General features: G+C 35.3%; 1 protein-coding gene across 4 annotated transcripts in view; it reads right to left on the reverse strand.

Moving 5' to 3' along the window:
- The window catches only part of Lpin (phosphatidate phosphatase LPIN), a 443,299-nt gene that overhangs the window by 102,008 nt on the left and 326,248 nt on the right, over positions 1–15,043 (reverse strand). For all 4 annotated transcript variants that reach the window (XM_090407132.1, XM_090407133.1, XM_090407129.1 and 1 more), the window contains one exon: positions 8,792–8,940. In XM_090407132.1, the coding sequence (XP_090263258.1) occupies positions 8,792–8,940 (149 nt within the window). The remainder of the gene's footprint in view (positions 1–8,791; positions 8,941–15,043) is intronic.

Genomic DNA, 15,043 nt, shown 5'->3' on the forward strand with positions numbered 1-15,043 from the left:
ATGAAAATCTCCGAACAGAGCTCCTTGAGCGTTTTAAGAAGAATAAAACTAATTTTGTGCATTGATTTATTACTATGGATGAAACTTGGATTCACCATTACACACCAGATCCAAACAGCAGTCAAAACAGTGGACAGAAGCCGGTTGTTTAGTGCCAAAGAAGACAATGTCGGTTCCATCAGCAGGAAAGGTCATGGCATCGGTGTTTTGGGATGCTAAAGGCATTTTGTTTATTAATTATTTTGAAAAGGGTAAAACAATAACCGGGGAATATTATTCTGATCTTCTAACCAGACTAGACAAAAAAATTCGTGAGAAAAGACCGGTTTGCAGAAGGAAAAAAATCACCTTTCATCAGGACAATGCACCTGCCCACAAAGGTAATTTGGCAAGAAATATTAAGGGATCTGCATTATGAATTGTCGGAACATCCATCCTATTCCCCAGATTTGGCCCTCTCTGACTTCTATCTCTTCCCAATACTAAAACTCTTCCTTTCTGGTCAGCATTTTTCTTTGAATCAAGAGGTGATTGCAGATCTTACTGAGAACCACTACAGGGACTGAATAATAGCATTGGAGCATCACTGAAATAAATGCATTAGTCTTAAGGGAGATTATGCTGAAAAATAAAAATAATTTTGAAATTATAAATTTGTTTTTTCATTGTTAGTCAGTCATCCAATACTATATTGTGCATTTGATCAATGATTTCTGGTGTTATACTTTTTGGACATCCTTCACGTGGATCATCTGCAAGGCTGGTACGGCCATGTTTAAACTCGGCAGCCCATTTCTTAATTGTTGAAAACAAAGGAGAAGAGTGCCCATAAACTTTTATGAACTTTGAATGAATTTCTTTTGGCATTAAACCTTCTTTTACAAAGAATTTTATAACGACACGATACTCAATTTTATCCATTTCAAGGGATACAGACTACACTTTTGCTTCAGACAGCTGTACAGGTATCCCTTGCTTAACACTGTTTTGCTTAACGCAGCGAAATTAATTGTGGCAATCCCTTGATATACGTAGCAAGAGTTTTGATTAACGCACCTTTAACCCTGCGGAGCTTGCAGCTGATCTGACAGATACATGCAAAATGGTTAATATAAATATTCTTACACAATTCAGTGTATAGCTTGGAGATCACGAGCAGCTGTGCATTCATATGTTACGAGCACTGTTTTTTGCTGTCAGTTTGGTTTAACACATGTTATGTAAAGGTTTGTGATATTTGACAGTAAATTGTATCTGAGAGATACTGCGACCTCTGATGTCAGTATAAGTATGGTTTATTTTTATTTTTTTAAATTCTTTGTTCAATAATTTCTGGATTGTAACTGAAAATAAATAAACCATCATGTATTACTGAAATAGAGAGCCAAAGGCTTATTTATCATACATGTCTTCTAGGGGATGTGCTTTACATTATGGAAAATACTAAGGAAAGTGATCTGGAGCTTACTCCACCTTTACTACAAGTTGCCCATAAGGATGCTTATGCTTGCATCCATCGAAATGTTTAGTTTCTATATTTGGCACGAAACTCTTGTAGTTTCTATATTCAGCTATGAAATAATGTTGGATTCAATATCCACTTAATTTGTGCCATCATGTATTATATTTGCAGTGTTTTTTCTTTATGTTTTATTGCTCGTTTGCCGAGGTCTGGAGAGTTATTTTGCTTGTCATCGTAGAATTTATGCCGATAAGAGAAAAATTAAAACTGTTCAAACGACTCTTGATAACTTCTTTTAATAAAAAAAATTGCAGTAAATAATGTAGGTACAAATATTTACTGAACATTTACTTTGCATTCAGTTTTTATCTTTCCTAAAAGAGTACCATATAAAACGAAATATTAACACACTAATCGATCATGGACGAATTGTAAATTTTACCATTGATTATTAGATTTGATTAACGCGATTTTGATATATGCAGTGACATCGAGGGATTAAAACAAATTACTTGATAGAATGGCTTGCAATTTCACATGGATGCTTGATAGATGTACCAACTTAGCAAAAAAAAAAAAATCATGCCAATAGTGTCGCCATCTATGGTCAAGGCTAAAAACTTTTCAAACCATCTTCGTGTGCACACGCACGCACGCACACACACACACACACACACAAACTGCTTGGAAAGAAGTCAATAAATCCCCCCCCCATGGGCAAGGTACATTGTACCATGTAATGAGTCATTTGTTTGTTTGTATCTAGTATAAATTGGAGGAATATATGCTCCCAAGTTAGTGCAACTGTCCAGGGGGAATGGCTGCAAGAACAGAACAGAACAGAGTTTGAAAGAGGCAGTGAGATAGAATAGTACATTTCAGGCCTTTCTCTTCAGTAAACTTCACAAATTGGAACATTCCAGGTTAACAATCAGTGATACTATATTAAGATGAAAGTAAGTCAAGTGCTACCTGCAGTGGATGACCCACCACAGTCAACGAACATAACCATAGGTACTAAGGATATTATGTAAAAACCATCCATTCATTGACTGATACGTTGAATGCAGAATTACAGACTGACTTGAACATGAATCTGCACAAAAACATTCAGAACCAAGGGACACAACATGAATATCCATGGCAGGGCCATAATATGTAAGCTTCACATTACCTGAACCAAAGTCAATGCAGTCTTCGGTTGTGCAAAGAGTGTGTAAAGTGGGACATGGATACTTAGAAAGCTGTTTTATGGAGTGACAAATCATGCTACAACCTTTACCAAGCAGATGGAATGGGTGTGACAGATGCCCAATGAACATCCTATCAGAGGGAATAACCCTAACTATGAAATTCGGAGGTGGTGGTGGTGGTGGGATGGTATGGTCCTGTTTTTCTGGTTTGGCCTTGGAACTCTGTTTGTAGTGTCATAAACACTGAGCTCTGAGAAGTATCTGAACATTCTGGACAATGCAATGCTTCCTATTTTGTGGCATTTCTAAAGAACTGACCATTGTCTCTTTCAGCATGACAATTCACCTAAGGCTGCTGCTGTAATTGTATGGGTTGTGGACATGATCACCACCACACTGGACTGACCACCACAGATCCCTAGTCTTAACCCTACCGAACATCTGTGGGATGAACTGGTGTGTCAAGTCCTTGGTGATCCCTTGAGATCAAGGGATGTTCGTCCTACAACAGTACAGGACCTCATTACATGCCTACAGGAAAAATAGCCCAAAATTCCCATCGATTGCTAACATATGCTTGTGAAAAGTATCGCCTGTAGGACTGCAGCAGTCATTGCAGCGAAAGGGGTCCTACATCTTAATTAAGATGGGTGCCATGGCTGTTTGTTCCTCACACTATGGTGTCCAGTGACTTCTTTCCAAGCAGTGTGTGTGCGTGTGTGTGTGTGCATTTCTTTTAAAGTACTTTTTAATGCTAGTTTAAGAATATCGTTTTGATTTATCTTGTTTTTTTTTTTCACATGAGAATGACATGATAGTTATCACTGTTATTATAGCAGCCAAAAATACATCTAATTATTCACAAATTAAACAAATGAATGCTGATTACCTGAACAGCCATACACAACAGTGCACAAGAAAAGTTGCAATAGTGAGGGATATAATGTCCCTCTCAGTGTCCTGCCATCCAAGAACATTCATTACATTGTTATATGTGTATACCACCACTGCATTTGCTACAACCGTTTAAGAAACATTTTTATTTAAGATTGTATTCTCAGAATAAAAATTATCCTTGAATCATAAACTCACATAAAGTTATTAATGTTATATTAATGTTAATGTGTTCAAGAAACACATTAACAAATTCCTTCTTTCTCCCTAATCAACTGTTTCATTCCACAATACCACTGTGTTATGGGTTTTGAAACTTCTCATGTGAATGGAGATCTTATTCACTCACTCTTTAACTCACACACACACGCACACCTGCACAATTTAACCTGTAACTTTTTCTAGAATCGACATTTATTGAGCAAATTTAGAATGATCTAAGATAACAGCAGTGCTTTCCTTATTTGCTTTGATAAGATTCTATTCTGACACTTTTTTTAATGTTCCACACATCAGCTATGTTTTTTTTTTATATACCCCTGCCCACGAAATTTTTTTGTTTTTTATAAACCTATAGTAAATTTGTACAGTGAGTATGGGTGGGTTAAGGATTTGTACTATTTTTTTTATTTTTAATTAATTTTATACATTTTTAGTATTTTTATTTATTTTTACATAGTTTGGAAACCTGCTCTAGATACCAAACAAAACTATTTCAAGCCACTTTAAGCCTTCAAGACATGGCACAGTAGTTAATTCATTAGAACATGAATTAACATAATATGAATTTATGGTATGTCCCAAATTTATTAACAGAAAATAATAATGAAGAAATCAGTACTGATACAGAACCAATTAGATTAGAATAAGGATGAGGAGTTTTTGGCATTGGTGAGCTCGACTTGGTCAAAAATTATAGGCATCAGTGAGACCTGGTTGACTGAAAATGATATAGTTAAACAGATAGAATGTAAAGGGCATTCTATTTTCAGGGAGGATAGAGGGAACAAGACAGGAGGTGAGTATTGCTAATGATAGCTGCAGAATTATAACCAACAAAATTAGAAGTTAAGGAGAATATTAGGTCTGAGGAAGATGGATCATTTGAGGTTGTCTGGTGTGAGATAGAGGCAAATAAGACAAAATACATTGTTGGATGCTGCTATAGACCAGGTGGTCCACAGGAAGATGTATATGCCATGTGTTGGCAAATCAGCACAATGATTAGGCCAAACAATTATTATAGGTGACTAACTATGGGGACATCGATTGGATGGAAGTGGGATTTATACAGTTGCTAAGAGATAATTACATGAAATAATATTTCATAGAGGAGACAAGGGGTTTGAGGGTGTTAGAGCTGATAATAGCAGCAGCAGATGTATCCATAACCATGGTAGACACTTCACATTCAATTGGGGAGAGTGACCATGCAGTCTTGTTCTGGGAAGTTGCCAAACATGTGGAGTTCTTTGTCAAGAAGGGGCTTATGTTCAAATATAAGGCTGGTGATTATGAGAGACTCAGGAGTCATCTTGGTACAGTGCCATGGCTTGAGAAGCTACAAGGAAAGAATGTCAGTAGTGTATAGCAATTGGTCAGAGATTGCTTGAGGGTAGCAGTATCAGACTGCATACAAAAGGTCAGGAGGATAAGCCAAGTTGGAATTAAGTGGATGAGTAGGGATATAAAGCAAGAGCTGCAAAAAAAGAAACCATTGTGGAAGAAATATAAAGAAAAAAGTGATCAGCATACTCATGAGCAGTACAAAGTGCAAGGAAGAAGGATGACTAATATAGTAAGGAAGGCCAAAGTAAACCCAAAAGAGTTTTTTGTTTTGTAGCAAGTAAGAAGAAGAAAAATGACTATGGTAGAATGACTTTAAACAATGTTTATGGTAGGAAGGTGACTCAACCAAAAGAAATAGTTGAGTTACCGAGTGATCATTTTGCAAAGGTGTATCAACCAGGTGATGATTTTACAGAGATGCATATCAACATTGAGGTAGATGAAAGGAGGTGTTCAGCATATTAAAAAATATAAATGTGAACACAGCAGTGGAACTTGATGGCATCTCATCCTGTGCTACATGAATGCAACAGAATTGACATTGCCTCTGAAGAAGTTGTACAATCTAAGTCTCATCTCTGGCAGGAATCCAAGGGAGTGGAAAGAGGGTAAGATAGTCCTATTGCATAAAGGTGGCTCCAAGACAGAGGCAGCAAACTACAGCTCAATTAATGTATATGGAGTGGTTGTTAAAGTATTGGAAAAGTTGGCAAAAGGTAAAATACAACAGGGGTGGATAGGGATGCAATACTCTATTAGTGGGCAGTATGGCTTTGTAAGGGGTAGGTCCTATCTTAGTAACTTATTCACATTTTATAATAAAGTGACAGCAGAACTGCATAAATGTAATGGTTGCACCATGATACTGGTCAACTTTGCCAAGGCATTTGGCAGAATACCACATGGAAAACTATTACAAAACCTGGAGAGGATGGGAATGGATATGAGGCTAGTAGCATGGATAGGGGAATGGCTGACAGACAGACACCAGAGAGTAGCATACGGTGGGGTACCTCAGGGTTCAGTACTAGGGCTGCTACTCTATAATTTGTATATCAATGACATAGGGAAAGTTATAAGAAGAGAATTCAGTTGTTTACCGATGATGCAAAATTGGGGAGAGCAATAGTTGATAAAGATGATGTAGATATCCTGCAGAATGATTTAAATAAATTGGCATTGTAGGGTAAGGAATAATGACTGTCAATTTAATGTTGCAAAATGTATGCATTTCGGGTGGAAAAGGTTGCATATGGTATATCATATTCATGATATTGATTTGCAGAAAATTGATGAGGCTAGGGGCTCATGGATAATGATGGACAAAGAGTTGAAGTTCAGAGGGCATATCACAAAAGTTCGTAAAATGGTTCAACGAATTACTTGGTGATTGAAAAACACACTAACAAAGATAAGGAATTTACTATACCTATTTATAAGTCAATGATCTCGACTAATGGGCAGAGATTTGGTCACCTGGGTTTCTTAGGGACCAGTATGGTGGTATCAAGTGTTACAGTGACTGCACTGCATAGTTCAGAAGGCTTGGACAGATGGACAAAGTCCCAATGATTGGAGTAGAGCTCTCATAGTACCCATATATAAAAAGGGAAATAAAACTGAATGTGAGAATTACAGAGGTATTTCCCTACTGAGTGTTCCTGGTAAGATTTATGCCCGTATACTTGAGAAACGGTTCAGAAGAATTGTGGAAGAAAAGCTTGGCGAAGAACAAGCTGAATTCAGGTCAAATAGAGGCTGTCAAGATCAGATCTTCACTTTACGACAAATAGTGGAGAAAGCATGGGAATATAACAAAGATCTATATTTACGTTTTCTCGATCTGGAAAAGGCATATGACAAGGTGCCAAGATAGAAGTTATTGAATATGCTACAGTTGTATGGTGTCAATGGGGAATTATATCAAGTAATACTTAGTCTGTATTTGAGTTGTAAGTCAGCAGTTAGAATTGAAGGAAGTACAGGACGATGGTTTAATGTTAAATCTGGTGTGAGACAAGGATGTACATTATCTCCTCTGTTATTCATTATCTATATGGATCACATTATGAAGGAAAGTGGTATTAAACATGATATCAAAATTGGAGATGTTAATGTCAGCTCTTTGCTTTATGCGGATGATGTTATACTTCTAAATAAATCCGCTACAAGTCTGCAAGATTCCCTGACTAAATTGAATAACTGTTGTAATAGATATGGTATGAAGGTCAGCAATAAAAAGACAAAGACAATAAAAATAGACAGAATCGTTAAAAATGTCAACTGCGTTGTGAACAGAGAACCTGTGGAACAAGTAAAACATTTCAGCTACTTAGGCACGATTTTTAGTGAAGATGTTAAATTAAATATGGAAATAGACAACAGAATCAACAAAGCTGGCATGGTAGGAAGTCAAATGAATAAATTCATATGGAATAAGAGAACAATTAGTAGGAACACTAAATTAGCTGTATACTAGACAGTGTTCAAGCCAGTTTTAACTTATGGATCTGAGAGTTGGGTCAGAAGTAAAGCACCTGCCCAAAGACTAGAGACCGCAGATATGAGAGTCCTGAGAAAGATTAGGGGCATGAACAGATTGCATCAATGGCAATATCATATCAAAAATGAGGATATTAGGAAAGAACTTGATATTGTCAGCATCCAGGAATGCATTAGCAGAGCTAATCTCAGGTGGTATGGTCACTTAAACAGAATGGACGAGGAAAGATTAGCAAAGCAAGTGTTCTCTGCCAGGTTGGCAGGAAAACGACCCAGAGGAAGACCAAGATATAGGTGGATTGATACGGTACAATGTACCTTAGACAATAGAAATATAACATCTGATAATGTTGCAGTCTTGACAAGTAAAATACTGATTTGGAGGAAAATTGTAGATAGGAAGTTAGTAATGATGTAAATTTTTCAAGTAGTACTATCATATCCTGTACACCCCCCTTGAAGGGTACATGGCAGGAATTTGATGATGATGACTAATTTCTTCTAATAATCTGATTTTGCCTTCCTTACCATGCTTGTCGTGATGATAATGCCACTCTTCATTTCTAATCTTTCATCAACTTGTTCACAATTATAAGCTTCAGATCAACCCTGGAAAAAAACTGAAATGATTTTGAGGGAGGAAACAAATATTCATCTTTTCATTTTTTTTTTTTTTTTTTTTGACCTTAATTGATGAACTGTGAATGTTAATGGAGGTGCAGTTTATATTCAAATTAAAATTTAAGTGTATTTTAAAATACACGAACATACATACGTATACAAAAATATCCCATTGACATGAGAATGACATCATCTTGGGATGAAAGGTATGTCGAATTACACAAAGTTATCAAATTAGTAATATTCTTCCCAAAATAAAAAACCAAGGATATACAATGAACCATTCTTAATTTATGACATTACTGTGTGGATTTTTTTTTCCTATTGTTAAATATTATACAATAGAAATTTCTTTCTATAGAAATAGAAATTTCTATAGATTTACAATAGAAAAAATATTTCTTTCCCTCTAACTACTCAGTCCAATTATTTTATCTTTCATTAATTAATTAAATGATGAATTCCTACCCAACCTACAGTACCAAAATACTTTAAGCTTCTAATCCTTTCATAAAAACAGTAAACAGTTGTGTAATAAGAGCATGCTTACTTTGTAATGGTACCATCAATATCAGAAACTACAATTTTATCATCATAACACCACAAATAGATGTGACATTTACACCGGGTTGTGCCTTGATAAGCTGTAGTCACGCTGAATACCACTTCATTACGTCCATCATTCAGATTTAAACTACTCTGAAAATAAGAAAATATAATATGATGTATATATATATATATATATATATATATATATATATATTGATCACTGCATTTTCAAGCTCCCCCCACATCATTATATCCATTACAATGTTATTTCATTAACTAATCTGACTAACATATTAAACTTTATTTTTGAAACACTACATTCTTCTTGAATATCCCATTGTCTGTGAATAAGCCAAGCATCTCCATTTTGAAAGGAGAAAAAAAAAAAAAATTGAGGTATGAAGGTTTAAGGCCTCATTCTGTTTAACCAATTCTAAAATTATAAATTACTAAAGAGGGGGGGGATACTGTACTTACAGTCCTCTCTGCGACATTCATGGTATCATTATATGCTAACTTACTTGATGCTATATGTTTCTTGAGGCCTTCTCTCCCCCCCCCACCAATGAAGTTAAAGTGTGCTTTTTCATGTTTATTAATCAGTTTCAGGATGCTTGATTTTTCTTATAGATGAGAAAATGTTTCCCCAATAGCCTCACCATCTAATACATGATTATTGTTTCAGTGAAGCTCTGAATGGCTTTATGTATACATCTAGCAGCTGTGCCATTGATGTATATGGGTACCACATGGATCACATCTGATCCATATTTCTGGATCAGGTGTGATCCAGGGTAGAGCAAAGCAAAATTTCCAGGGTTGCCACACGTTATATCTAGTTTTTTTGATGAGAGTTAGGTTTGTTCATTCTACACTCATAAGCTTTAACCTTTTGCAATTTTTAAGGCAGTCTTTCAGAACAATATAAAGTAGCAATTTTCTGATGTCCACCATGATGTACATATTATTGTACATCACTGATACATCACATGGTATCCCATTTTTTGCCTTTACATGTTAAGCTAAATAGCCCATCAAGGCCAAGTTACTTGGCTTATTTGAAACCTAACTGATGCATTGATAGGAAGTTCTATTTGCATGGTATATTATGGCTATCAATTGCATGTGCTGTTCTAGTCAGTTTACCTGTTTTGCAAGATTAAAAAAAACGTTTCTGGGAGGAAATAACTCTGTCACATCTATATGAGATCAATTGTAAAGCTCAGATAAAGATTCTTTGCATCCTAGATGAGATTGAAACCCAGGTCTTTCCAACCAAAGGGCATCATCAAAACTGAATGAGTTGAGGAGACTCTTTTACATTTTTCTAATGTAACAAAAAAAAAAAAACCAAACAGTTCAACAGTTTGTGCTACATTTTTCCTCACTAATCTTGTTGATTGCCTTATGACATAGTTCATAAGAAATCTTGAAGTAAATAGGGAATATCAATAAATCTGAGAGGGATAATATCACATTTCATATTTACTAGTCATCACTACAAAGTCTGATGACAACAGAGTAAACAGGGGAAAAAATAATAATAATGCATTATTCTAATCAGACATTTCTCATATTTTTGATAATGATGGGCAGTCATTCTGATTCATGTTTGGGTGATGAAGCAAGGCTTAAGCACTCACCTTAAATGTTCAAATCTGTATCAACAGCAATGTAATAGGTGTGTTTCAGACCAAAGAATGGTGTGGTCTGTGTCTACTCTGTGTTGAGTCAATCCAGATTTATTGGATTTCCTGTGGTAAATATATGATTCATGTTCTTGTGTTCTCTTTTCTATTAAGCATCCAGTTTGTCTGAAGCAGTATAGACAGCGGTCACAACGAACGTGGTATACACCCGGGAGAGACATTGAAGAGTGTTTATCTTTTGAAGAGGGGAAATAAGTTGAGAGTTTATTGATGGGTATAAAAGTAGCTACTAAATCATATTTCTTCAGAATTCTAGAAATCAATTCTGAAACGTCAGAAATGTATGCGATCGGAACTCTATGTACTGTTTCCTTGTTGTTTAGGTTAGAGTTGTAGGAGTCAAACAGATGTTGTGTAGTCCATTCTGAGAAGTCATTTAATTTCACATATTGTTTATATTTGACAGTTTTTCCTGTAATTGATGAGGAGTCGAATAATTAATTAGTCTTAGCTCACTGAATTAAAGATTATGATTCCTGTCTTTTGAGAAGGATGGTGTACAGATTGTTGAAGAATGCAGTGTCCAGTGAAACGGACTTTTGATAAACTGTTGTTAAATCACCTGTGGTTAGTGGATGAGAACGTCTAGAAAAGATAATTTGTTGTCTTTTTCAATTTCCATAGTGAATGTGATACAAGAATGTCAAGTATTTATAGTAGCTAAAAGCGTTGATAAAGTTTCTTTATTGTGAGGCCACACAGCGAAAATATCATTTGTACCAAATCCAAAATGAAGGTTGAGGATATATGGATGAAAAGAGAATATCTTCTAGATGCTCTAAATAAAAGTTGGCTAGAGCAGGGGAGAGTGGTCTTCCCATGGCAGCTCCTTCCGCTTTGTTGTAGAATTTATTTTGACAAATAAATAAACTGAATTCAGAATGTATCACAAATTCAAATAGTTTTTACTATATCTTGTGGGAATGTTTCAGAAAGAAGCTGCAATGTCTCTTTGAGAGGTATGTAAATAGGGAGATTCTAGATCAAAGCTCACCATAAGTGTGTCGTATGGAAACATTTTTCAATTTGTCCATGAAATCCAAAGAATTTTTTTATAAATGAGCAAGACTTGCCAATATGTGATTTCATTAAGTGGCTATGCGATACATAGGTGAATCAATGCAGTCTACAATTGGATGGAGTGTCTTGCAAAATAAGTTTTTAGCTTTTCTATGGCATCTAAACTTATAATTTTGTCTAAAAAGGAGTTTAATTTCTTAAGTTGCATGTTTGTGGGGTTATGATCCAGTTCCTGGTAAGATGCATGATCTCATAGTAAAAGAGAAAATTTTCTTTTGTAATTTGCCAAATCCATGACTACTGTAACTTTTCCCTTGTCTGCTAAGATGCAACAGCCACCTTATTATCACCAAAGCAGGCCAAAGCTTTGTGACTGCTGTCTATGCTACTTCAGACAAACTGGACCTCAACAGAAAAGAGAATACAAGAACATCAATCATATATTTACCACAGGAAATCCAGTAAATCTGGATTGGCTCAACATGGAATAGATGCAGATCACAACACTCTTTGGTCTGAAACATGCCTACTACATTGCTGTTGATACAAATTTCAACATTTATTTAAAACGTTCGCTGCCACGCTACTTCGGCATAGTCTGTTCCCATACGCCGAGCAATTTCACTTCTTCAAGGTCTGTACGGTAATCTCGTTGCCGGCGGTAAGCGTCATACGAGTATACTCGTAGTTGGCTTGTGCAGAGCATATACCATTTACGAGTATACACAGTTTTGCTGCTAGCTCCACAAGCCAAGCATTTTCACTTCTTCAAGATCAGTATGTTAATCTCATTGCCGGCAGTATGCGTCATACGAGTATACTCATAGTTGGCTTGTGTAGCTCACATACCAACTACGAGTATACTCATAGTTGGCAGCGAACATGTTAAGGAGAGTGCTGAAGCCTCGCTTCACTGCCTGAACTTGAATTGGAATGACTGCCTGTTGTTATCAAAAATATGGGAAAGTCTGATTAGAATAACACATTATTATTACTTTTTTTTATATATACTGTTATGATTAACCTTTTCCTCACTTAGAACATAATGTTACTGGAAATATAACATAATGTGGCTCATTCTATTTCAAATAAATCCATTGTTTGCATTCTACCTTGTATCAACTGTTTTTTTTTTGGTCACTGGTCTGTAATTTTCATTATTACCTTTACCCTGCATTTACAATAATTCATAAAACCATGGCACAAGTTTCTCTAAAAGAAAGAACCATTGAGGGATACCAGAGTTCCTCTTGGTGGGTAGATAGATATTTCAAAAAACCTTCTCCATCTGTCTATCTCCAGCTTACCTTGCAATCATTAATATCTGGTCTTTTGATAATGGCAATGTCTTTAATTGGCATACTTCAGTTGAAACCATACACATCAATTGGCTCCTCATTGACTACACATACATATTCCTTTAATTTTGGGATTTTCTATTTCTGATCACAGAATGCTCTCTGGCTATTAGTTCACGGTAACATTTCTTCCATTTTCCATATTTCAAAAGATGAAAGTCTCATATGCAGCTTTCTGTGACATACTACCTGTGATTTCTAACCTGTTCTGTTTCTTTAATTATCCTGATTTTTTCTGAACATGATCCATATGTACAATCTATGCAGACATGATGCGCAATTCGTACATGCAAAATATCTCCATAATGCAAATAGAAAAATGACAGGACTGCACCATTCGAATGGTAAAGGCTTGAGTTACATTCTTATTATGATGAAAGTAATCTTTATATGGCATTTTTTAAATGAAAGTGAGTTAGCTAATTTTATAAGGAGTAAATTTTTTTTTTCATCTTGCACACTGGCCAGAGAACACACGCAATTTACAGACAAAAAATATTGCTAGTAGGCAGTAGATGGCATTCTGAATAGATGAAGAATTAAGTAATGTAGATAGTGAGTACAGTGGAGTAGAATGCCCTCTCATGATGAGTCCCTAGAGTTCTGGAGGTGTTGCGTAATAATAATAAAATCTCACAAATTAATATCCACTCATACACTGCAATTAGTGTATAGGCATACAGAATGAACTGTGATGAAGATGCATTAACATACACAATAGTTCATGTCCTAGAAAACATGCATGCTAATTTTTAAATGAATTAAAAAAAAAATAGGTATGTACTACAAGAGATTTTAAAAATTATGAAATTTGTTTCATATCACATTCAAGATAAGTGTTTTGAGTATAACATGAAACAAATAGTAGAATACCCAAAGATAACTTTTAAAAAGGTCATAACTTCTCAGATTGTTTATAGCAAAAACAATAAAAGCAAGCTATAGAAGATAAATGTATACAATGTTTTTTATTCAATTAAATATGGGCATTATTTTACAAATATTTTTGTATTAAGAACCATCCTTGAAGGGTTTTCAATTAATGACTGCACAGAAAGTTATTCATATTATTATGGGTATCTTCATGGAGTCTGAAAGATCACTGCAGAAGAGGCACTAACAATAATTTACACAATACCTATCACACGTCTCTGTGAACTCATGTGCCAGATGTGCTCATGTACTCATGAGCACATCTGGCAACCTATTATACTCATTCATCAGCCTTCAAGCAAAAAATCTAGTCTTCATATGTTTACTAACTACAAGAAAGAAAGGAACAAGGGTGATTCCTTGTTCCATTCCTTCTTGTCATGTATTGAAAAATTTCACCTGAATCAATAAAAAAACCTATTCAGTAATTTATAAATTTCTATCATTTCTGCCCGCCCCCCCATCTTCAACTAATTTTTGTAACCAGAAGTCTTCAATCTATTCTCAGAGAACATTCATAACACTGACCTGTAATTATCTTGGTCAGCATTTCTCGATCCTCTCTACGACTTTGTCATTCTAGAAACCCAAGTAACCAAACCTGTGTACAGTAGTCCAGATATAATGCATATTAAAGAGGAATAATAATAATCTCTACTTGTGAAGTAGAGTGTGCTTGTCATTATCATGTGATCTTATGAACTATTTTTCCATATAAATTAAAGATAAGAAATTATATACTTGGTTTAATCCTTTATTCAAGTGTTTGTGCCTGAAGTATTTTCAGGACTGGGGCAACTCGTATATAGAAGCTAATGACTTCACATCACTTGCCAAAAAGTGTCACACTTCATTATTAAAATACTCTGGATTAGATATAGTTATGAATGTGGATGAGATAGAAGTGACGTGAAGTCATTAGCTTCTATATGATTTGCCATAGCCGTACAATTTCTTCAGGTGAAAACTTTGTTTGCTTACACTTGGATAAAGGATTAAACCAAGTATATAATTTCTTGGTATCTTTAATTTATAATATAACCAAGTGGAAAAAACTTCAAACTATTTTGCCCACTTCTAGTTTGTTCTCTTAGCTTCAACTTCCTGTCCAAACAATCCATATTCTCAATTTCCTATGGTCTGGTTCTGTCAATGTAGGACACAGCTTGCAATCGTTTCATTCCAAAGTTGTAACAGCACACTTTGCTGCATTAAACTGGTCATATGCATCAT

The sequence above is a fragment of the Typopeltis vanoorti genome, chromosome 17, assembly GCF_054136105.1.
Source record: "Typopeltis vanoorti isolate ZY-2024b chromosome 17, IOZ_Tvanoo_1.0, whole genome shotgun sequence".
Classification (NCBI taxonomy): Eukaryota; Metazoa; Arthropoda; class Arachnida; order Uropygi; family Thelyphonidae; genus Typopeltis; species Typopeltis vanoorti.